Source organism: Crocuta crocuta, unplaced genomic scaffold (genome assembly GCF_008692635.1).
Source record: "Crocuta crocuta isolate KB4526 unplaced genomic scaffold, BGI_CrCroc_1.0 scaffold477, whole genome shotgun sequence".
Lineage (NCBI taxonomy): Eukaryota > Metazoa > Chordata > Mammalia > Carnivora > Hyaenidae > Crocuta > Crocuta crocuta.
In genome coordinates, this window is record NW_027530193.1 from 16923 (window position 1) to 41086 (window position 24164).

The following is a 24164-nucleotide window of genomic DNA, read 5'->3' on the forward strand; positions in this document are numbered from 1 at the left end:
ACTTCTGTGTGGACATAAGCACTCATTTTTCTTGTCTCCATGTGGCTGGATGGTTTTGTGTTTCCCTGATGACCTGGTATTGAGCATCTTTTTGTGTGCTCTTGTCACTGGATATATTTTGAAGGTAGAGTTTGAGGGTAGAAACAATAGGAATTGCAGATGGATCAGATAAGTGATGTGAGAGAAGAGTCAAAAGGACTTCAACTCTGCCCAATCCCTGATTACTTATTAATATTTCTTCACTCTGGCACGCAGTGGCTATTGCCTCTGGTTGAAGTGCTATTCCCCACATTAGCTACCTTGCAAATTCCTAAACCACCAAAGTCTGGAGAGCCTTCGGTGACCCTTTTGGGTGGGCACCCACAGCCCCTGAAGTTTATCTTCACCCTTATAGATCTACTTTTCTGTTTACTCATTGTCTACCCTATTAGCTGATGAGTTTCTGGAGAGTGTGGATGGTTAGATTGACTCATAATGACTGGCCCTGGCTGCAGCCCAGTCTCAATCATTTCAGCATATTTTCACAAACAGCATCCATTATATTTACATTTCAAATTACGGGTGCTTTATGTCAAGCTATGAGCCCACTAGCAGTATGATCATGGCAACTTTCCTAAGTTGAATATTTTGCTGTTTTTCCCCACTGAAACTCAAAGATAGGTGCTTTGCAAATAGTTACTCATAAAATCTCAATCTTTCGAGAAGTGAGTGAGAAGATTTTTCTGTAGAGGTTAGACTCCTTGCAGCAGGTAATTGAATTACTTTCCCTGCACTGGGGAATCCACCCCGTTGTAGCGACTGTGCCATTTCTGGTCTTGGTACTGGCTTCTCAGGTCTATAGCCACTTACCTGCTCTCTAGATTCTGTCCTCTACACTGAGACCCTTGAGGGTAGGGCAAAAGTATCTGAAAAATTTCCCTTTGTTTCAAAATCTCTTGATGTCCCATATCTTACTAGATACACTCCAAACTCTGGCATTGCATGTCCTCTCAGTTTTGGTCTATGCCTTACTAACTCTCTAGCCCAAATGTTAGTGTTGTAATATTTCATTCATTCAATTAAAAAAATGTGTAAAATCCCTTCTGTGAGTACCTACTAGGAGCCAAACATTATGGTAGAGATCTGAAGCTAAAAATTTGAATGTGGAGCTGTCCAGGCTCTTGAGAGAACAATGAAATTGTGGGCGGAGGGAGTATGATAAGAGAATGATGATAAGGAAGGTGCTGGGTAGGTGGAGAGGAAGCCAGGCAGAAGTGCCACGTGATCCTACTTATCATTTACCTGTCTTCAATCAGTGTTTGTTTTGTGTCCAGCTTGGTGCTGGGCCCCTGAGCATTTAATAAGTAGATTTCATCTGTCTTCCCCAAGCCCGAGGCAGGCCCTGGGTTTGGAGCCTGGGGTGGGGAAGATTGTGGAATAACCAAATGACTGCAGCCTGGCCAAGTTGGGCATGTCCAAGAAAGGTTTCTCAGTAAACAGCAGTCAGTAATCAATCCTGGATCCAGGGACCACTCCCAGGTGTGGCTGCACTCAGTATACCTGGGAGTCCCCTCTGCCCAGAGTATTGTTGATGTGATGGTAACTGGGGAAACTCACTTGTGGAGATTACGAGATTCCATCAGGCACCAGGGTGATCTCCCTGCTCCCTGACTCACAGCACTGACTCTAGGCTTCTTAGGCTCTAGTGTATTGGTCGAGTCGACCCCAGTTCCAGGTTCCAGGTGGGCTCTCCAGCTGCTTCCTGTCTCTTGCCTTGGACAAATACCTTGCCAGAGCTGCCAGGTTCTTTCTCCTGAAATACAACTAGTAATCCATGTGAGAATGTGTGTCGTGTGCAAAGCGGTTTCCTGGACTTCAAAGAACAAGCACAAGGGCAGCTGAGGAGTCATCGTCATCACCATCATCACCGCAACAACAATAACAACTAAAAGTAAAAGAGTATTTACTAAGGGCCAGGGATTATTCTCAGTGGTTTACACATATTTATTTGTTTAATCCTACAACCATCCTACAAAGTAGGTACCAGTGTAGTGATTAAAAGCATAGACACTAGGGGTGTCTGGGTGATTCAGTGGGTAATGTGTTCGACTCTTGGTTTTGGCTCAGGTCACGATCTTGCAGTTCCGTGGGACTGAGCCCTGAGTCGGGCTCTGGGATGGAAGTGGGGAGTCTGCTTGGGATTCTCTGTCTCCCTCTCTCTTCACTCCTCCCCTGCTCTTTGTCTCTCTCAAAATAAATAAATAAACATAAAAAAAAGCATAGACTCTAGACTAGATAATCCAGGTTTGAATCCCTGCTATGCCATTTACCAGTAGTATTGGGGGTAAGAGAGACACCTGTGTGTCAGTTTCCCCATTGGCCAAAAGAGGTTCATTCTAACACTACCTCATAGCATTGTTATGAGGACTACATGAATTAAAATTTATAACACATACAGAACAGTGGATGGCACATCCATTGTAAAAGCTATCTAAGTTTTTGATAAATCTAATTATTACATCTGAGAAAACAGAGGTAGATGAGTTAAGTAATTTGCCTATGATCACACAAGCAGTAAATGATGGTGCTGGGAATCAAACTCCAAGAAGTCTGGCTTCAGAGTCCACACTCTTAAATATCATGCTCTAGCAATGAAGAGGGGATGTCCGCGTGAATTACTTTATGAAGGAAGTGGGTGGGGGAAGACCTGAATTAATTGATGTGGAAGCTTCTGGCACTTAAGATGTCAGTGTTCCTTCTTCTATGGTAAATGAAGTTTGCAGCAGCTGGCTAGGCTGGCCCCAGGTGGCCTGTAAGGTGGCCTTTTCCTCAGATTTCAGGAAGAGGAATCTAGCTAGGATGCAGCAGGGGCCAAAACGCTGGGGTTCAGCCAGGTTTCCCCAGGCTCCTGTCTCATAGTTCATTTACCTTCCTCTCAGAGCATTCTTCCAGGGAGCCCGGTGTGACCTGACTCTTGGAAGGTACTTGGTAAATGGCAACTTAAAATGGAAAATGCTCGCTAAGCCTCTAAGAGTTTAAGCCCTTGAACAGTTCTGGGCCCTGGGGATACTGCGGGAATTGAGAGGCTACTTGGACTTCACCGTGCCCATAGTTCGGAGGGGAAAACGCGCTAGTCAACAAGCAGATGGTGGGCAGGGAACCCCAAGGATAGACTGGAATTCGGTGCGAGCGGCGGGAAGTGTTCCCGGCCAGATAATGGCCCACGCAGAGGCAAAAGGCCAGGAGGCTAGCTAGTTTCCTTTGGCTAGGGGCAGGGTGGTGATCTGGCAGAATCCTATAAGCCTGCTTAGGGAGTATTTTACCCTGAGGGAGGGGAGAGAGGTTTTTTTTTTTTCCGGAGAGGAAAGATTGGTTTTGCATTTTGGGAAGCTCACTCGGGCTGCCGGGAGTTGAGCCGAGCGAGAGCCATCGAATTCGAGGCTGGAGAGGAAGCAGGGAGACAGTTCCAAGGCACAGACCCTGCCTAGGTAGGGGTGACGTGACGGAGGAGCGGCTTGGAGTAGCGCTTAGGGTTTTTGCACAGGCCGTTTCCCCGGCCTGATTCATCCCTCCCTTTCCTCAGTCGGCTGGGTGGGCAACACCTGGGCCGCCCCGGACCCACCACACTCGGCCTAGGTCCGGGCTCAGTCAAATGGCGGCCGGTTCAGGACCGCAAATCCCAAGACCCAATGCGATCACCCCCGGCCTTCCCGGCCCCACCCCGACGCTCGCTGGGTACCCTCAGACTCGAGCTCCGGGCCCCGGGAGGGTTCAGAGCTCTGGGAGGGGGCGGAGCTCGCCTNTAATTGCGGGGTGGGGGAGGGATGGCGGTGTCAGCTGCTAGGGCCTTTACTGGGGAGGGAGGCGACCCCTGGGGTGGGAACAAGATTCTCCCTCCAAGTCGCAGCGACGGGGAAACCAAAGCCTGCAGGACTTTTAGTTATTTAGTTATTTAGCCTATTTGGATTGATACTTGGCGGAGGGCGTTTCTTCTCCACATTACGGGAAGTACAGAGCACCCCCAGCCCTCTCCGGCCTGAGAAGGGTGTCGGGGGGAGGGAGGGGACTCTTGTGTGTCTCCCCTCCCCCCCTCCCGTCTAATCGTCCCCAGCCTGAGTGTCGGGCCCCAGCTCGGTTTAGTTTCAGAGACCTGTGTTCCTGTTCCACATGAGGAGTTTGGAGCAGCAGGGGTAGAAGGTGAGGGGAAGAGAGACAGATGCATATCAAGACCGCTCTGGGGCCAAGGCAGGAACTGCGGGCTCCATTTTACTTATTCCCCCAGAGAATAAGTGGCAGCGTGGAACCTGGAACCTCGTGTGTGGGTTCCGGGCCCCTGCCTACACCTGTGTGCCTGGGGCCTGACCTCGGCTTTTCACCAGTCTGGAAAGTCCGAGGACAAAGGGGTCCTGCCTGCCCTGTTCCCTCCCTGGAATCGGCAGCCCCTTAACCGTAACTGCCTCTTCCCTTGGTGTTTGCCCCCTCTGGCGGAGGGTGGAGACTTGAGAAGCACTCACTCCTCGACCAGGAAGCCTCTGATCCCTGGGCAGTGGTCAGGGTGCTCTCACAGGCTCTGCCGTCCTCAGGCCACCATTTCCCAGGGCAGCTCCAGTTCCCGGGAGGAGTTTTCTGGTCAGGCACCTGTGGGAACCTGTCCTGATTTTTGGTGCTGGAAATGTTACCCCAGGGAATAACCCAAAGCCCCAGCACACCCCCAGCCCCACTGCCACTTCTCCCCTGGGGCTCCGTGGAGGACCCCCTTCCCATGTGAGGGATGGTTTGCGTCCTGGCACCCCGCAGCCCCTAGCTCCATTCTTGGCCACTTGCTGTAACTCTCCTCTGCACCAGTGCCCCCACTTCCCGCTCGGCTTCTGACTCACCCGGACTGGAGCAGAGCCCAGAACATCGAAGGGCATAGAAAGGGTGTGTTGGACCTACATGTGGCTGCCACCACCCGCTTGCTCTCTGCTTTTTCAGCTGGGATTACAGGGTGAGGGCTTGAAGATGCAGGTCTGGAGCCTGGCTTTGTGGACTTGGCGAGTGGCATCCCCCCCGCCCCGTCAGCCTTAATTTCCACATCTATTAAATGGAGATATTGGGAATGCCAGTGAAGTAGAAGGTTAGCTCCATGTTGATGATATATCTTCTACACTATCTCACAAGTCTCCCAGCTGAGTTGCTTGTCCCCAGTAAAGTGTTGGAGCACCAGAGAGTGTGCTTGAAGGAACATTTACTGGGCTTCTATTAGAATCTGGGTGCTAGAGAACTAAACATGGTTTCTGTTAGAAGTCTGGGTGCAGTTGATTTTAAAGGCAGCTTCATTCTGTTAGTATCTTGTGAAGTTTTTGCCCCCTACTTTGTGTTGGAGGAAGACCCTATGAATGGGGTCAGGGAAGACCCAGCAAGGCTGAATTCTAGCTCCTGTGACCCATGTATTCCTGGGTTTAGACACTGTCCATCCCTTCTGTTTCTACTTCGAAAAGATTTACTTTAATTAGCATTTCTTATCAACCAGTAGGCAGCAGAATTCATGTTTACTTATTAATTTGGGGACCCGGTCATTCCCTGAGCAAACATTTCTTAAGGCTTTTGGTGACAGGCCCCAAAGGGGGGGGTCTCATTCTGAGACAGGAGGCTTTCCAGGGTGTGGGAGCACAAGTGACTCTAGGAAGATGCTGAGCTCTGGAGAAGGGGAAGGAAGATGGACATGCAAGGAAGTCCTTGTCCTTTTGGAACAAGGCTTGTGCTTGCCTTGCTTGTTTGGAAATGGCTTTTCCAGCCTACAGACACCTGACTTAGGAATGTGCCTGACAGATGACCTGAGGCAGTCCCACTGCTTGGAGTTGGGAGCTTACTAACCTTCCCCTGCCTCCGCCCCCAGCAGCTGACATTCCTAGAGGTGGATAGTGTAATTTCTATTTGCGTAATCATTAAACCAGATAAATATGACGATTTTGGAGGAACTTGAAAAACTGCCTCTTAGAACGTAAAAACATCCCGAAGACCAGGTTGTTTGTACTTTGATTTTCCTCTCCATAAACAATGCCTGGTGTAGCCAAGGATTGGAAAATGGACATAGTCACTGACGTTATGTATTAAATATTATTCTCAGATAACCAATTTTTCTTGAAATCCTGGTACTTGGTGATTGCATATATCATCAGGTTTAATCCTTAAAATCCATAAAATTTAAAACAGTTCTGTCCAAAAGAAAAATTAAAAAAAAATTTTTTTAAAAATAGTTGATTTATTTTTGAGAGAGAGACTTGAGTGTGAGCAGGGAAGGGGCAGAGATAGAGAAAGAGAGAGAGACACCACATAGAATCCGAAGCAGGATCCAGGCTTCGAGCTGTCAGTATAGAGCCCAATATGGGGCTCGAACCCATGAACCATGAGATCATGACCTGGGCTGAAGTCAGAAGCTCAACTGACTGAGCCACCCAGGTGCCCCCAAAAGAAAATATTAAATGGGTGTCTGGTTTGGAATATCATAATATTCTCGGTGAAGCCTTTTTTTTTTTTTTTTGAAGCTTTTGAAATCATTAGGGTGTTTGTAAAAATAAAAGAAGAAAGAAGAAAATAAAAATAGCCCATAACCCCAATTCATTAAAGAATTAAAAAAAAAGACGAGGGTGGACATATCAAAAGTAGAACATAAAAGGCAGTCTCCCCTAAGCCTTTACCTAGAGATTACTGTCCATCACATAGCAGTGTGTGAGGACACATGTCCTTGACCCTTAGCTTGCTCTCCCTGCAGTGAGGAGCTGGATGAGCTGCACTACCAGGATACAGATTCAGACGTGCCAGAGCAAAGGGACAGCAAGTGCAAGGTCAAATGGACCCATGAGGAGGTGAGTGACACTGAGGGACATTTTAGGGGAGGGAGGCTGATGGCAGCTGAGAGGCTGGTCAGAGAACTGAGGTATGTCTGCCCGATGCCCTAGGGGTGTGATGAAGAGGAGCCAGCTGAAGAGATGGAGGGGTCCTCAGGTTCTCCCCAGCGCCTCTTCTCGGGGCACTCCCAAGGACTCTCCATCTTGAGGACTCTAGGGAGACTGTGTCTCAGACCTCAGGGCCAGCAGTTGCTGTTCTCTCTCTTGGAAGCTGGTGTGTTCTGCATCATGGGCATTAATTGTGCTTCTTGTCCTTTAACTGCTAATTCTGCAACCTCCTCTTTATTATTATTTTAAAAAATTGTCTTGAGACGTCCAACTCTGAATTGATTCTCTTTTTATTATTTAATCACCTTCATGGAAGTATAATTTATATACATTCGAATGCACCTTTTGACAGCGAACAGTTCAATAGTTCTGACAAGTATGTATACCCACATGACCACCACCTTGATTATCCCAGAAAGTTCCCTTTACGGTCCGTCTTCCCTGGCTCCAGGCAATGACTAATGTGATGTCTCTTAGTCTGATTTGCTTTGCCTGTTCTTGAATGTCCTGTAAATGAAATCATACGGCTGTATTCTTTTCTATCTGACTTCTTTCACTTAACGAAATAGTTGCTTGATTCAGCAATTTGTTCGTTTTTATTGCTGAATAGCATTCCATTGTATGGGTCTACCACAGTATGTTTCATTTGTTGGTGGGCATTTGGGCTGGTTCCAGTTTGGGGCTATTGTGGTTAGAGCTCCTGGGAGGATTCTTGCTCACATCTTTTTTGAGGATTATGTTTTCATTTCTTTAGGGGAGATAACTTATGTATCGTCCTGGGGTTGCTGTAGGTTTAGTTTTATAGAAACTGCTAGACCTTTCCTAAGGCCTGGACTCTTGTTCTGTCCCCGACTCCTGCTGGCCTTATCTTTTTATTCTACCTCCTTTTTCCTGGGTAGGTTTAGTTGAGGGCTTTTTCCCCCCACTTCGTGTATGAGTTGTAAAACTTTTTGAAATCATGTTTCTTCGGAGGGGTGCTAAGCCAGCCTTTTCTGTTCATCCCACTGTGGGCCAGGAGCTATATTCAACTCTTGTTGGCCTAGAAGGACAAACAAGCTGGGGTCCCCAGCCCAGACAGCTCTCCACTTGAGGTGGAGAGAGAAGACTGCATGAGCCTGTGGACAAGATCAGTGTATGCTCACCACCGTATCTCTCCTTCCCGTGCTGGGGCTCCCAGCACATAGGAGGCACTGGGTAATTGTGAGGGAGAGGTTAATGTTGCCTGAAGAGCTCAGGGAGTTTCATGGATAAGGATTTGGAAATCAAGTCAGGGAAGAGTACAAAATGATGGGTATATTAGAATAGGAAATGGATTATAGGTGGAGAAAGGCAAGAAGAAGGGCCCTGGTTTGGTTGAAGGGAAGAGTCCTTGAATGGATTGAATGGGTGAAAGATAGGGACAAAAAGATTGACGGGGGGCAAATCCTGAAGGGCCTTGAATGTCAGGCTCAGTATGTAGGATTTTGAGCTAGCAGGGTGGAGCCATTGAAGGTTTTTAAAGCAGAGGAATGATCTGAACATAGCTGGGCTTAAGGGGAACTCATCTGCTGTGTGTAGGATGAATGAGATTTGGGGGCAACCTGGGGCCTGGAGACTGGTGCCCAGGGAGTGGGGGAGGGCGCTGCACCAGGCAACTGTGGAGAGCCTGGGTCAGTGGGATGGAAGTGATAGCAGGAGGAGGCCCCTGGGGTCCAGGAGGAGATGGAGATGAAACAGAAAAATGTCCTTGCCAGTTGTCAGGACAGCAGTGCTGGAGATGGATGTGGGGACATGGGAAGAAGGAGAGTGTTGGCCTGATCAGGCCAGGTGGCAGAGGAGGGCAGGGTGTCTGGGGCTGGCTCAGCTATAGGATTTATGGGGACTTTGCCCAGCTGGTGCTGGGTTGCACTTGAGGGTCTGGATTTCTGTAGTGACCCTGTTTTCTGTCCAGGAGTATGTGTATGTTAAAAAGCATGGAACATTCGCTTTATCATTGTAACCATTTTTAAGTATACAGGTCCGTAGTGTTAAATATATTCCCATTGTGGAGCAGATCTTTAGAACTTCTTCATCTTGCAAAACTGAATTTCTATACTCATTGAACACAAATTCCTCATCACCCTTCCCCCAACTCTTAGGAATCATCTTTCTACTTTTTGTTTCTATGATTTTTGACATATTTATTTAAAATATTTATTTATGTAAGTAATCTTTATACCCAGTGTGGGGCTTGAACTTATGACCCTGATATCAAGTCACATGCTCCTCCAACTGAGCCAGCCAGACACCCCAATTTTGATTACTTTATATATATATATATACATATATATATATAAACATATATTTTACTTTTGAGAGAGGGAGGGAGGAAGGGAAGGGGCAGAGGCGGCGGGGGGGCGGGGAGACAGAATCTGAGGCAGGCTCCAGGCTCTGAGCTGTCACCACAGAGCCCGAAATGGGGCTCGAACCCACAAGCTGTGAGATCATGTCCTGAGCTGAAATTGGACGCTTAACAGCCAGCCCCCCAGGCCTCCCTCCCAAGCTGATTACTTTCGATACTTCACGAGTGAAATCATATAGTATTTGTCCTTTTCTGATTGGCTTATTTCACCTGTGTCCTCCACGTTCATCTCTGTTGTAGCTTCTAATAGAATTTCCTTCTGCTTTGAGGTCGAATAACATTCCATTGTATGGATATATACCATAATTTCTTTATTTGTGTATAAAATAGAAAAATCAATATGAGGAATACTTTCCATACTGAACTGCAACCATTTAAAGTACAATTCAGTGAGTTTCAGCAGATGTATAACTGTGAAACTGCCTGCACCATCCCATTATAGGACATTTTCATTAATTTCTAAACACTATTTGCTCCTCTTTGCTGTCCATCCCTTCCTCCCTCCCCTCTGATTTTAGATAACCACCGACTACGTTTTTGTTCTTACAGATTAGTTGACATTTTCTAAAATGTCATATGCATGGAATCATGTGGTGTGCCCTCTCTCATGTCCTACTTTTTTCACGCATCCTCATAATACTGAGATTTTGTGTTGTTGGGAGAGTCAGCAGTGTATTTTCAGGAGACTATTTTAATGTCTTCTCACTAATTGTGGTTCTGCCCAAGATTCCCCATCTCCACTGCTGCGTTGCTGTCATCTCTGGCCTGGGGGCCTCTAATGGCCTCCCTTCCTCCATTCTGCCCTCTTACAGCCCTTTCCCTGAAGCTGCCGAGGTGAACTTCATAATAAGCACATCAGACTGTGACTGCACAAGTGCTCAAATGCATCAGTGGCTTTGTGTGACGCAGAGGCCGAAGCGGTTTCGTGTGGGTCCGACCCCTGCCGTGCCCTCCAAAATCATTTTGCGTGCCCCTCTCACTTGCTTCCTGCATCCTGTCTGTACTAGACTACCTTTGAGCCTGTCTCTTGGTCTCCCTGAAGAGGCGGTCACCCCATACCTCTCCATTGGCCCCTAGCCAGCCACAAGATGGCTTTACTTTTGTTTGTGAGAGCCTTTGATTAGCTCCCTCTGGACTGTAATTCCCACAGGTCGGGCAGCTGCGTTGCTGCCTGTTGCTGTGTCTGTCTACCTGGCACAGCGTCGGCGCTCCCTACATGACTGCATGCGTGAATGAGGCTGTCCTTTGGGCTGCCTCCATCGTGAACGGCTGCTTTCTGCATGTGTGTGAGCTGAGCCCTCTCTTTCTGGCGTTGGCAGGACGAGCAGCTGAGGACCCTGGTGAGGCAGTTCGGGCAGCAAGACTGGAAGTTCCTGGCCAGCCACTTTCCTGTGAGTGCAGTCCCTCGGTGGCCCCCTCCCCCAGAGTTAAGGGTTCTGGGTGACCAGTGTGCCTGCGACAGACTTCCTATCAAGGAGAAGAGGGTATTTCTTATCAAGCTGCCCCTGCTCCCCCTATAAAATAAAACAAGCTTTCTAAGCCCTTTCTTCCCAAGCCAGAATTTGAAAGCTCCTGTCATCAGCATCTCCACACAGCAGCCACCGCAGGCCCGGTGGTCTTTCGGCTTTGTGGTCTGCAGTGTGTGACAGTGGCACATTTGCATTTCTTCCTGTAAGAAATGCAAACAGTCTCAGTAGTGAGACTGAAACTGAAGGGAAGCGTTACTTTTGGCCGGCTTCCTGGCGAGGTCCTCCCCCTCCCCCACTCCCACCACCGCCAGAGCAGCTAGAACCTCCTGGGGATGCAGGTCCCCCTTATCCCCACCCCTAGGACTGCAGGTGTCATAGGGAGGGGATGTGGCAGGAGCTGTTGTTTGGCTGATTTCCTGAGTCACTTGACAGCTCAGGGACCAAGTCAGCGGATCCTTTCTACCCCAGTCCTCGCCCTCCCTGCTTCCATGAGATCTGAAACCTTTAGGGAAATAATGCTTTCTCAGAAGCGAAACCCCCTACTTACACCACCAGCTTTTACAGGAATTTATGGCTCATGATGGCGGCCTCCTTGTGTTGGGGGACGGGAGGTAACTTCCTATAGGGAAATGTGTGTGGCATGTGGGAGTGTAGCACGTGGTGGGTGAAAGGAACGAGACAGAACCTGCCTGAGATAGGCCTGGCCTCTTAAACCCAGTGCTTGGCCAGGGTCGAAGGCCGCTTTCCTCGGAATCCTCACAGGTTCCTGTTCTTTTCCCAGAACCGCACTGACCAGCAATGCCAGTACCGGTGGCTGAGGGTCTTGAATCCAGACCTTGTCAAGGGGCCATGGACCAAAGAGGAGGACCAAAAGGTAACTATCAGGATAATGCCCTGCACACAGTGGGCCTTCACCAACCCCAGAGGATCAAGGGACGATGAGGCTGTCCTGGGGGTTGGCAAGGATGTCCGGCTGGCCCGTCTCAGGGCCGCAGTGAGGTGAGGCTCATGTGGAGAGAAGGTGCTGTGGTGGGCGTGAGGGAAGGCTGGGTCCCCCTGACTTCACAGGGGCCTTTTCCAAGGTCATTGAGCTGGTCAAAAAGTACGGCACGAAGCAGTGGACGCTGATCGCCAAGCACCTAAAGGGCCGGCTGGGGAAGCAGTGCCGTGAGCGCTGGCACAACCATCTCAACCCTGAGGTGAAGAAGTCCTGCTGGACCGAGGAGGAGGACCGCATCATCTGTGAGGCCCACAAGGTGCTGGGTAACCGCTGGGCTGAGATTGCCAAGATGCTGCCGGGGAGGTGAGCCGCCGGCAGGGGCTGGGGACCAGAGTGGGCAGGGATGTTCCTGGGAAGCGAGGGCATCTGCTGGCCTTCTAGAGGGATGTTCCAAGAGTGAGTCTGATTTCTCTGCGATTGTTCACTTTTCCCAGAAATGAATGAATCTTTCAGATTCTTTCCCAGGGGTGCCTGGGCCTGGCTGTAGGCAGTTCTGGAATAGGGCAGGGAAAAGGAGCCTGGGGACCTCAACTTCCATGTACAGATTTCTCATTTGGTCTCTGTTGGAGCTTTTGCACCATCCCTGCCCTCTGCCAGGGTTGTGAGGTCTTTTTTCTAGAGAATAAACCTCTCTTCTCTTACCCATGTGGTCAGGGCCAGGATCTAGACCTGAGAACCACTGCTCAGTTTTCTATTCCTTGCTTGATCTTGTCCCTCCAAGAGCCTCTTGGGTTTTTGGGGAAGCGCTGGAAGGACTTGGCTCAATTCTTGCCAGAGTCTTCCTCCAGGGTCAACTCCCAGTCTCCCAAGTTGCTTATTGCTCCCCTAACTGCTTTCCATCTTCTGGAAACTTAGAAAAATCTTTTCTTTGAGGCTGTGTTCTACCCTGTTCTCCGTGTCCTTGTGCATTTCCCCCTTACCCAGTTCTGAATCCTTTTGTCTGTCATGGGACTGTGGTCCTGAGAAGGACAGAAGATAAAATGCTGGATGGTGTTAATTCCCCTGAAGTCTCGAACGGTCTACGTTCAAAACTCAAACCCAGTGTGTTATTCGTTTGATGCTTCTCCTAACACTTGGGTTGAAGACTCGGGCCTCTTTCCCGGTGTGGCCTGCTGGGTCTGGCTGGCCACCAGCCTGGCCTTGATGCACTATAACACTGCCTTACCTGTTGCACTGTAGCTGCTCTGCCGTCCTCTCAGCCCCTCTAGGCCCCGCAGCCATGTTGAGCTCCTTCTGAGAGCGACCTTGTGCTCCTGCGCCGGCCTGGAACACACTCTGCATGTGCCCCTGTGTAGCCAACACACTCTCCTCCTTCAGTCCTTGGTGAGGGGGTGTTATTTTCTCAGAGAAGATTTCTCTGTCCTTCCATACGTTCCCCAGCGACCTCCCCATAGCGCCCACACCCCTGCCTGGTCAGCGTTCTGTCCTGAGGGCCTCAGTGGGACTGTTTGGAGATGCAGACCTCTCTTTAACTGGTTGTTTAGTCCAGCTGTTGGTGTGTGCTCACAGTTCAGGGGAAGAGCTAACTGTTCACAGTTAGGGGAAAAGCACTTTGCTTGGACCTCCGAGGAAGGAAGTGCCGACTGTGTGCCTGCATATCTGTATTCCAGTATGTGCTGTACTGTAAACTGCCTCGTGCTGCTTACCACTGTGCTGCCGTGCACCTCCGTGGTGCTCCCCTTTCTGTGCTTCTCTACAGCGGCTGTGCTGCCGTGGGCTTCCATGGTGCTGTCCTCTCTGTGCTTCCATCCTGTGGCTCTGCTGCCGTGGGCTTCCGTGGTGCTGTTCTCTCCATGCTTCCGTACAGCGGCTGTGCTGCGGTGGGCTTCTGTGGTGCTGCTCTCCGTGCTTCTGTCCTGTGTCTGCGCTCCCGTGGGCTTCCGTGGTGCTGCTCTCTCCATGCTTCCCTACAGCGTCTGTGCTGCCTTGGGCTTCCGTGGTGCTGTTCTCTCTGTGCTTCTATCCTGTGGCTGCGCTGCCGTGGGATTCCCTGGTTCTGTACCACCTGTATCTGTGCACGGCTTCAGCACCATATGCGCTTCCATACTGCTGTTCTAGCCTGTGCTTCTGTACTGCCCTACTGCCACGCGCTGCTACCACTGTATGGCTGTCGGGTGGTTCTATTTATACTTCTCTACTGCTGTACTACCCTGTTCTCTACTAATCTGCTGCCATGTGCTGCTGCTGCTCCACTGCTGTATGCTACCACAGTGCTCTGCTGCTCTAGACTTCTAAACCTCATACGCTCCGTCGGCTGTACTGTTCTATATTTCCATGCCACAATGCACTTTTCTGCTGCTCTGCACTTCTTTCTGCACCAATCTCCCCTTCTGTCACTGCACTCTCCTGTACTTCCATACTGCTCTATTTTTCTTTCATGTTTGTTTATTTTGAGAGAGAAGGACAGAGTGTGAGCAGGGGAGGGGCAGAGAGAGAGGGAGACACAGAATCTGAAGCAGGCCCCAGGCTCTGAGCTGTCAGCACAGAGCCTGATGTAGGGCTCCAACCTATGAACTGCGAGATCATGACCTAAACTGAAGTCGGACACTTAACTAACTGAGCCACCGGTGTGCCCCTCTGTACTGCTCTATTACTCTGTGCTCTGTAGCATTGTGCTGCTCTGCACTTGTTACTATTATATATGTGTCTCTTCGAATAATCTTTAGTAAGTGATGGAGTGTGAAGTAGTCTCTTGATTCTACAGAGAAAGTAGCTGAAATTCAGGGGACCTGTGTTAGACCCTCTGTGTCATTTAGCTCTGCCCTCTGTGGCTATTTTGCAGTCTGGGAGGTGAACAAGGGCTGTATTCCAGGTCACTGTGAGCCTCAAAGTGGAGGTCAGCAGCCAGGGTTTTGCTTCTAGTTTCTACAGGTACAAAGTGAACAGAGAAGGGAATGAGAGCTTGAAAACATTACAGTTGTATGATTTTCCCATAGACTGAATAGAACCTTTGCTTGTTTTGCTGAGATTAGTGGAAATCTGTAAATTGTTGAGAGCTAGAAACGTGTAACTTCATCTTAGAGCTAAGAGACCTCAGAGTCGTCAGGTTGAACCCTCGTTTACAGAAGTGGGAACGCAGCTTAGGAATGTCAGTGACCTGTCAGGCGGCATACTGCCTGCAGAGTTCAAAGGCCCCCTGTTGGCCCCTACAGGACAGACAATGCTGTGAAGAATCACTGGAACTCCACCATCAAAAGGAAGGTGGACACCGGTGGCTTCCTGAGTGAGTCCAAAGACTGCAAGCCCCCTGTGTACTTGCTGCTGGAGCTTGAGGACAAGGACAGCTTCCAGAGTGCCCGCCCTGTGGAAGACCAGGTGAGGTGGTGGCCTGAGGCCACTCAGCTGCAGGGCTTGGTTCTGGGTTTGTCGGGTTGTGTGTTCATCCAAGACCATCTCATTTAATGCCTGTTCTTTCCTTTTCATCTTACTTTCCTTTCCATCTTACTTAGCCACAGCTGTTCATTAGTTCCTGCCACAAGATCTCATGTGGGCCGCACCTCTCATCAGGGCCTTCCCTTGTCCCAGAATTCTGTGCATACCTGACACCTGTTTGTACACAGGTGAAGTACAACAGAGCAAGCTGACCTACGAAATGGAGGATTGGGTTGAAGAGGTCCTAAACCTCCTTTTGTCCAGCGGCTTCCTTCCTACCTGTTGCTCTTTCCAGGTTTTTCATACTAAAAGCATATTTGCAATGAAAAAAATTAGAGTTATTGAGATATAATTCACATACAGTAAAGTCTTCTGAGTTTAGTGTATAGTTCTTTTTTTATTTTATTTTTTATTTTTAAGAGAGAGAGCATGCAAGTGAAGAAGGAGCGGGGGGAGGGAGGGTGAGAGAGAATCCCAAGCAGACCCCACACCACCAGGGCAGAGCCTGATGCAGGACTCCAACCCATGAACTGTAAGATCATGACCTGAGCCAAAGTCAGATGCTTAACCGACTGAGCCACCCAATGCCCCTATGCAGTTCTTTTTTTTTAAGTTTTACTTTCTCTTTCCTGATTTTTTTGAGTTTGTTTATTTTTGAGAGCGAGTGAGCGGGGGAGGGGCAGAGAGAGAGGGAGACAGAAAATCCCAAGCAGGCTCTGTGCTGTCAGTGCACAAATATGGTATTGCATTTGCAGTTGCAGAAATGTAACCAGTATGTGGATGTTTACATCTCCTATCCTACACTCTGGAGCAAACCTTTATTGATATTTTTAAGCTATATCTCTAATGATTTATTCTTTTTTTTTTCTCTTTTAAAAAATGTTTATATATTTATTTTTGAGAGAGAATCCCAAGCAGGCCCTGCACTCTCAGTGTGGGGCCCAATTTGGGGCTTGAATCGTAAACCATGATATCATGACCTGAACCAGAATTGCATGCTTAGCCAGCTGAGCCACCCAGGTACCTGTCCAATGATTTATTCTTTCTTTTATATTTAATGTTTGTATATTTTTGAGAGAGACAGAGCATAAGTGGGGTAGGGGCAGAGAAAGAAGGAGACAGAATCTGAAGCAGGCTCCAGGCTCTGAGCTGTCAGCACGGAGACTGATGTGGGGCTCAAACTCATAAACCGTGAGATCATGACCTGAGCTGAAATCAGACACTTAACTGACTGAGCTACCCAAGCGCCCATCTAATGATTTATTCTTGAAAAATTAAGATTTGGGGCACCTGACTGACTCAGTCTGAAGAGCATGTGACTCCTGATCTCGAGGTCGTGAGTTCAGGCTCCACGTTGGGTATTAGAGATTACACATACACACACGAAAACAAACTTAAAAAAATTTGAAGCAAAAGTGTCCAAGAATCAAGATTCAACAATGCTGAGTATGTGGTAGGTAATACTTGCTCTGTACTCTGTTCCAGTCTCTTCTGTGGTGAATGAGTGAATAATCTTTTTTTATTTTCTTTATGAGAGGAGAGCATGAGTGGGGAAGGGCCAGAGGGAGAAGGAGGGAGAGGGAGAATTTTAAGTAGGCTCCACGCCCAGTGCAGAGCCTGACTCATCCTAACATGGGCTTAATCTCACAACTGTGAGTTGATATCAGGAGTTGGACACTTAACCAACTGAGCCACCCAGGCATCCCATAAATAATAATCTTTTTTTTTTTTTTTTTTTNTTTTTTTTTTTTTTTTTTTACCGCTCCCCTTTCCCTTTTCCTTCCTGCTACGTAGAAATTGTGCACCACTCTAGTTTTAGCTCCAGTTCTACGATGCCCTACTGGAGCATTACATAATGTTTTTGCTTCTTTTCTTGATTTTTCAACTTGAGAGAGATTATCTCCTGATTCCCTGGTACAAATGCTCCTGTGGAGTAACAAACAGTAGAGAAGGATAGAGAATGAAAAGTAAATTGACTTCTTCCGGTTTGGACTCCCCACACATCCCCTAACCAGAGGAGTCTACTTCTGACGCTTTCCGGTGTATCTAAGTAATATGTTTCAAGCCTTTTACTTCTGATTGAAGAAGCATACGTTCCACAGAGAGAAACAGTGGGCATCAGCAGATACCAGGTCACCTTTCAGGATAGGGGAAATGGATAGACCTTCCTCAGTCTCTGAAAATCCTACTTGGTTGAAAGTCTGTGTATTGGCTTGGTTTTTGCCCCTGGCACTTTGTGTCTTGCATCTGGAGCGCTGGCCTTGCTGGGCCACAATGAGCCTAGATCATGACCCTGAGCACCAGAGGTCAGTTCATCTCCAGCATCATTTTCATGGTTCTGTTGTGCTGTTTATTTAATTATGGTTATATCTAATTTTTAAAATTAGAAACAAAACTTTGATGACTGTCCTTGGAGCTAAAATCACTGCTCATGCGCTCGGTTATATCTTTAGGAATTCCTGGAGATGAGTTTAGACACATTCTTGAAAAACTTCTAATATGTTTTGCTAGATTATCTTCCAGAAAAAGGTTTGCCTATTAATGTGCTCATGGGACTACGGTCCTGTTCTCCCCACTCACTGGTCAGTGCTTACAGTTATAATTCTCGTCCTTGTCCTTCGAAAGCAATGCATGGTCATTGTAAAGAGTTACAAACTATAGAATTGAATATTATGGAAGGTGAGCCTGCTAATCTCAACTGTCACAGAGAACCAATATATCGTTTAATGTGTTTGCCAACATTTTTTACTAAGGGCAAAAAGGTTAAAATGAGATTGTTATATTTTACTGCCTTACATGTTTTTTAAACCTTTCCATGTCATTGTGTGTATACAGATCTCTATACCATTCTTGACTCTGTCACGTCTTATAACCTATTGATGAACATGTGTCACCATTTCTGTTCATATGCAGCAATGAACATCATTGCTCAAGTTCTTTGTACATTTACCTGTTTATGTGGCTTAGTTTTACAGATGTGGCATGACTGGGTCAAGTGGTATGGACATTCGAGATTTTCATAGGTCTCACCAAATTGCCATTCGAGTGGTGGCACCATTTTATCCCGTCAGCAACACATGGCATTGCCTGTTTTCCCACACTGTTGTCACCACTGGCTGTGATTATATGAAAATATCTTTGCCAGTTTTATGAGCAACTGTGAAGTATCGTTTGGTTTTGATTTCTTTTACTACTGGTGAGATTGACCATTTTTCTTTAATGATTTGCTTTTCACTTCTTTTTTTGTCTTTTTAATAATTTGCAAACTTTTATTTATATATCAAGAATATAACTTTTATCATGTAGTAGCTTCGTTTTCCCAGTTTGGGAAACTTGGAGCTTCCTCATCCCTTCACTTTATAAAAGTGTAGTTTATAGGGGCGCCTGGGTGGCTCAGTCGGTTAAGCGTCTGACATCGGCTCAGGTCATGATCTCATGGTTCGTGGGTTCGAGCTCTGCGTCAGACTCTGTGCTGACAGCTAGCTGAGAGCGTGGAGCCTGCTTCGGATTCTGTATCTCCCTCTATCTCTGACCCTCCCCTGCTCACGCTGCCTCTCTCTCTCTCTCTCTCTCTCTCTCTCTCTCTCTCTCTCAGAAATAGATAAAACGTTAAAAAAAAAAAGTGTGGTTTATAGACAGTAAAATTCACCCTTTTAGTACACAGTTCTGTGAATTTTGACAAATGTAACTACAGTCAAGGTGGAGGGCATTTCCATCACCGCCTAAAATTCCCAGGTCCCCAGCCCTTGGCAACCACTTACCTATTTACTGTCTCTATGTAGTTTTATCTTAGTAAGGATGTCATACAAATGGAATTGTACAGTCTGTACTCTTCTGTGACTGTGTTTGTCAGTGATTTGTTCCTTTTTATTGCTGAGTGATATTCTGTCATGCAGGTACCACTCTATCTGTTTACCAGCTGAGAGATGTTGTTTCTAGCTAATATTTACAAATAAAGCTACTATAAGCATCTGTATACAGGATTTTGTGTGAACATGAGTTTTCATTTCTCCTGGGTAAATATCTAGAGGTGGGATTGCTGGGTCATACGTTAAGTGTATTCTGAATTCTATATGAAATCGCCAAGCCATTTTCAATGTGGCTATTTTCTGAAGTGGGATTCCCACATTCGAACCTTTAAATAGTGTTTATGGTATTCTTTCTTTCTCCAGTTGTAGCAGTTATAAGTTTTTAATCGAATCTGATGTTTTGTTTATTTGTTTATTTATTTTGAGAGAGAGCACACCATGCTTATGAGCAGGGAAGGGGCAGAGAGAGGAGAGAAAATCCAAAGCAGGTTCTGTGCTATCAGCGTGGAGCCCAACAGGGGGCTCAGTCTCCCGAAACTGCGAGGTAGATCATGACCTGAGCAGAATCAAGAGTCAGATGCTTAACCAACTGAGCCACTCAGGCACCCCAATCAAATCTGTTCTTATCTGCTTTTCTTTCTTTGCTTGTATCACAAACCATTTCCATCCTGTTCACTTGACAACAATAGTGATAATAGCTACTGTTTAGATTGGGCCCTTTTCATGTCGTTGGATGATTTTCATAACATCCTTGCATGGTAAGCCTTAGTGTCCTCATTTTATTTATTTTATTAAAAAAATTTTTTTAATGTTTTGTTTTGAGAGAGAGAGACAACGTGAGCAGGAGAGGATCAGAGAGAGGGAGATACAGACTCCGAAGACAGGCTCCAGTCTCTGAGCTAGCTGTCAGCACAGAGCCCTACGCAGGGCTCGAACCCACAAACCATGAAATCATGACCTGAGCCAAAGTCAGACACTCAACCGACTGAGCCACCCAGGTGCCCCAATTTTCTTGCCTCATTTTACAGGCAAGAAAATTGAACGGGCAGGTCACACAGCTTGCCCAAGATCAGCTAGCAGAAATGGCCAAGCTCTGGTTGAATCCAGAGCCCATGTCCTTTCTCTGATGCCATTGCACCCCTCCCATTGACACGGGATAGCACTCCTTGCCCTCTGGGATGCCTTGTTAATCACATGCTGTTTTCAAGGCTACGCTAAAATCTGCTGGGTTAACGTGTTGGCCTCAGTTCCAAGGTTCTGCCAGGAAAGCTATTGCCATATATGATTTTCCTCTACTTCTTGTCTTTTTTTTTTTTGATCACAAAATTAGTATATACTCATTTTCCAAACATTTATTTTGAAATAATATTAAGCATACAGGAATAGTACAAAGAACTCCCATAATACTCTACTAGATTCATTAGTTGTGTGGGGGTTTTCTTCAAGAATTTTTTTTTTTTAAGTAATCTCTGTACCCAACATGGGGCTCGAACTTAGAACCTTGAGATCAAGATTCACATGCTCCGACTGATCCAGCCAGGTGCCCCTAGATTCATTAGTTTTTAACATTTGCCAGATTTGCTTTATCTGTATACACTTACTGCTTTTTTGTCTGAGCCATTTGAGAAGCCAGTTACATGTACTTACCTCTCTATCCCTTAATATACTGAATCTGTGTTTCCTAAGAATAAGGACATTTGCTTACATACTCATAGTAGGCTTCTATCCAGTTGAGGGATTTTTAACGCCGAATCAGGACTTTTAACTAATCTACAGTCTATATTCCATTTTCCTGCCCACATTAAAGATAAGTCTTTAATTAGTTGTTGTATCTCTTTTGTCTGCTTTTATCTGGAATAGTTCATCAGCCTTTCTTAACCTTTCGTGATGTTCATACCTTTGAAGTATATGATGTTATTTTGTAGACTGCCTCTCAGTTTAGATTCATCTGAGTTTCCTTGTTAGATTCAGATTATGTTTTTTTAAAAATTTGATTAAATTTTTTAAATTTAAGTAACCTCTACACCCAATGGGGAGCTCAAACTCCTGACCCTGAGATCAAGAGTCCCGCACTCTACCGACTAAGCCAGCCAGGTGCCCTGGGGTGTGTGATTTTAGGTGGAATACTACATAGTGTGTATCTGATAACTAGAACTCCACAAACAGGGTGCCCTTGTGTCCAACAGGGAAGTCTCGTGACCAACTGGCCCTCAGCGCTTCCTGCCGTGAAGGAAGAGGAAAGCAGTGAGGAGGAGGCCATGGCAGCCTCTACTTCTAAGGGGCAGGGAGCTGTCCCTGCAGACCTGGATGGAGTGCGAACACCAGAGCCCTTGGAAGACTTCCCCAAGCGTGAAGACCAGGAGGGCTCCTCACCAGAAACCAGCCTGCCCTACAAGTGGGTGGTGGAGGCTGCAAACCTCCTCATCCCTGCCGTGGAGTCCAGCCTCTCGGAAGCCCTGGACTTGATCGAGTCGGTAATGTTGGTCACAGCACTTCACAGTGGGCCCAGAGCGTGCACCAGCTGGGCCTGCTCTCGTGGGCAGGCATCCTTTCTGTTCACTCCATCGTTCTGCCAACATATCCTGAGGTGATGCTGAGTGCTCGTCTGGGAGCCAGGGCCTGGGGACACAGATAATTGCTGGGCAGCCCCTGTCCTCAGGGACCTTCTGACTTGTGCTATATGGTGCAGGTGGGGTGGGAGGGCTCCCCAGAGGAGGTGACATTGCACTGAGACCTCCAGGATGGAAAGGGGAGGGCGTTTGAGGTCCGTAACTCAGCACGGGAGAGCACAGTGCTTGAGGCACCACGTATGGGGGCTGGGAATGGGGTGCCGAGGGGTTTCTGGTAACTCAGGCTGCACTAGTTGTGGATCGTACCTCTTGGGAGGGAGCTCCTCAGTGGGGGCTGAACCTCTTGATGTGACATCCTAGCTCCTAGCTGTGTCAGCCAAGCCTGCTGTGTAGAGCGAGTTTCAGGAGGTGATGCAAGAGGCCTGGCAACCAAGGGCAGTGGAGTTCAGGGTAAGGCACCCCACATTCACCTTCCCACTTGGGTTTTCCCATCCACTCTAAGAATAATGATGCTGTTTATGGAACATCTACTAAATGCCAGGCTCTGGCTTTAATGTATAACCCATACAGTATCCTGTAAGGTATGTCCTTACTCTCTGTTTTGTAGGTAAGACTGAGGCTCAGAGAGGTCAAGTAGTATCCGTACAGTCACACTGCGAGTAAGTGTGGTGGTCTTGACTGTCTTGACCACCTTGTCTCCAGACCTAGCTGCAGGGTCCAGCTGTGGTATCCCCTCCACTCCAAGAAATTTCAGAGTGGCATGAGAGGCAGGTCTAACATGTTCCTCAATATGTTCAATAAATAGCCCTGAGGCTGCGAGTAAGTGTGGTGGTCTTGACTGTCTTGACCACTTCATCTCCAGACCTAGCTGCAGGGTCCAGCTGTGGTGTCCCCGCCACTCCAAGAAATTTCAGAGTGGCATGAGAGGCAGGGCTGACATTTTCCTGAANGAGAGGCAGGTCTGACATGTTCCTCAATATGTTCAATAAATAGCCCTGAGGCTGCCGTGTGCAGTCCCTGATTCAGGCCCTAAGGGGAGAGTTGGATGAAAGTTGGTCCACTCCATGCCTGGCACTGTTGGCATTTCATGGTGTTACCTGCCTTCATCCTCAGACTGTTCTGCATCCTCTTCCACTTGGGAGGGGGGGGGAGCTCGGTTTTATTGAGCAGCCACTGTATGCCAGGCCAAATGCTTCATTAGTAACTACAGAAGCTGGCATTTGAGTGCCCACTGTGTGCCAGGCTTGTTACTTGCTACCTAACATGCATGCTCTTATACAGCGTTTGTGGAAACATTGCTGACTGTTCCCTCAGGCAGTCCTTGTAGGATATGCTTCTGGTCCATTAGAACCATCAGTCTGGGGTCTCCTCAAGGTTGGGGTTTGCTGCTGGGAGTGTGGGGCCTGCACTCAGCGCTGCCCTGAGCTGGCCTCCACCCTTAGGAATAACTGCCCAGGTTCCTGCGAGTCCCAAGGACCAGCAGTCACCACAGAGGTCTGGGTCTACTCAGGACCAGACCTCCAGGGACCAAAGTGGAAGGTTCGGTCTCCAGCAGCCCTGTGGGTGGGTTGTAATTTACTGGGCAAAGGAAGAAAGAGCTGGGTATGACTCTTGGAATGCTTCTAGAAACTTAGTGACTTTAGCAGATTGTACACTCTCTGGCCTGGAAGGGAGGAAGGTAATGCTTGCCTGGCAGGATTGTTGTGGGATTGGAGACAACTTAGGTGAAGTGGCCAAGGAGGTGCGATGACTGACAGGTACATGGAGCACAGTGGAGCACATTCTCCAGGAATATGGCCGTGCAGATCAAGACCCTTAAACCCAGTCACACAGCCTCGGGCCTAAGACCCCACTTGTAGGAGTCTCCTTCAAGGAAGTGACCAAAAATGCAGGAGAAGATCCATATCCAAGATGTTCATGAAGGTGTTAGTTTTACTTTTTTAAAAATTGGAGCGCCTACGTGGCTCAGTTGGTTAAGCTTCTGACTCTTGGTTTTGGCTCAGGTCATGATCTCACAGTTGGTGAGTTCGAGCCCTGCTCTACACTGACAGCATGGAACCTGCTTGGGATTCTCTGTCTCCCTCTCTTTCTCTACCTCTCCCCCACTTGCTATCTCTCTTAAAATAAATAAATAGACATTTTTTAAAAATAGGGGGGAAATGTCCAACAGAAGAGGGGAATAGTTAAGTAACTGATATTCATATAATGGAATATTTTACAGTCATAAAAAGTGTTATAGAAATTGAAAATGTATTATATAACTGATACTTATTAATAGTAAATATCTAACTCATAGATAATAGAATTAGGTGTTATTATTGTTGTAATTTTAAGTGGAGAAAAAGCAGGATGTAGAAGTGATTTATTCTAAGATTAAAAACATGCAGAATCCTAGCTATCATTTAGGGAGCTGTGTAAGTGGTAAAATGATAAATGCATGATGATGGTAAATAGGTCAGGCAGAGGATGTGAACAAGGGAGGTGGGCCTGGGGCTTCAGTGATTAGGTTTTTATTTCCTAGACTTCTGACGGGTGTCTGAGTTTTCTTTGTGCTTTTTGTATATATTATGTGATTTTTTTTTAATTGTTCATTTTTTAACTTTGATTCTTTTAATAAGCATATTTTATTAAGCACTTTTTAAAAAAA

General features: G+C 47.2%; 1 protein-coding gene across 1 annotated transcript in view; it reads left to right on the plus strand.

Annotated features, from left to right (window-relative positions):
- The window catches only part of MYBL2 (MYB proto-oncogene like 2), a 39168-nt gene that overhangs the window by 1663 nt on the left and 13341 nt on the right, over positions 1–24164 (plus strand). The window contains exons 3-8 of the mRNA XM_077765258.1: positions 6734–6827; positions 10617–10688; positions 11548–11640; positions 11849–12069; positions 14919–15081; positions 21134–21421. Coding sequence (XP_077621384.1) covers positions 6734–6827; positions 10617–10688; positions 11548–11640; positions 11849–12069; positions 14919–15081; positions 21134–21421 — 931 coding nt within the window. The remainder of the gene's footprint in view (positions 1–6733; positions 6828–10616; positions 10689–11547; positions 11641–11848; positions 12070–14918; positions 15082–21133; positions 21422–24164) is intronic.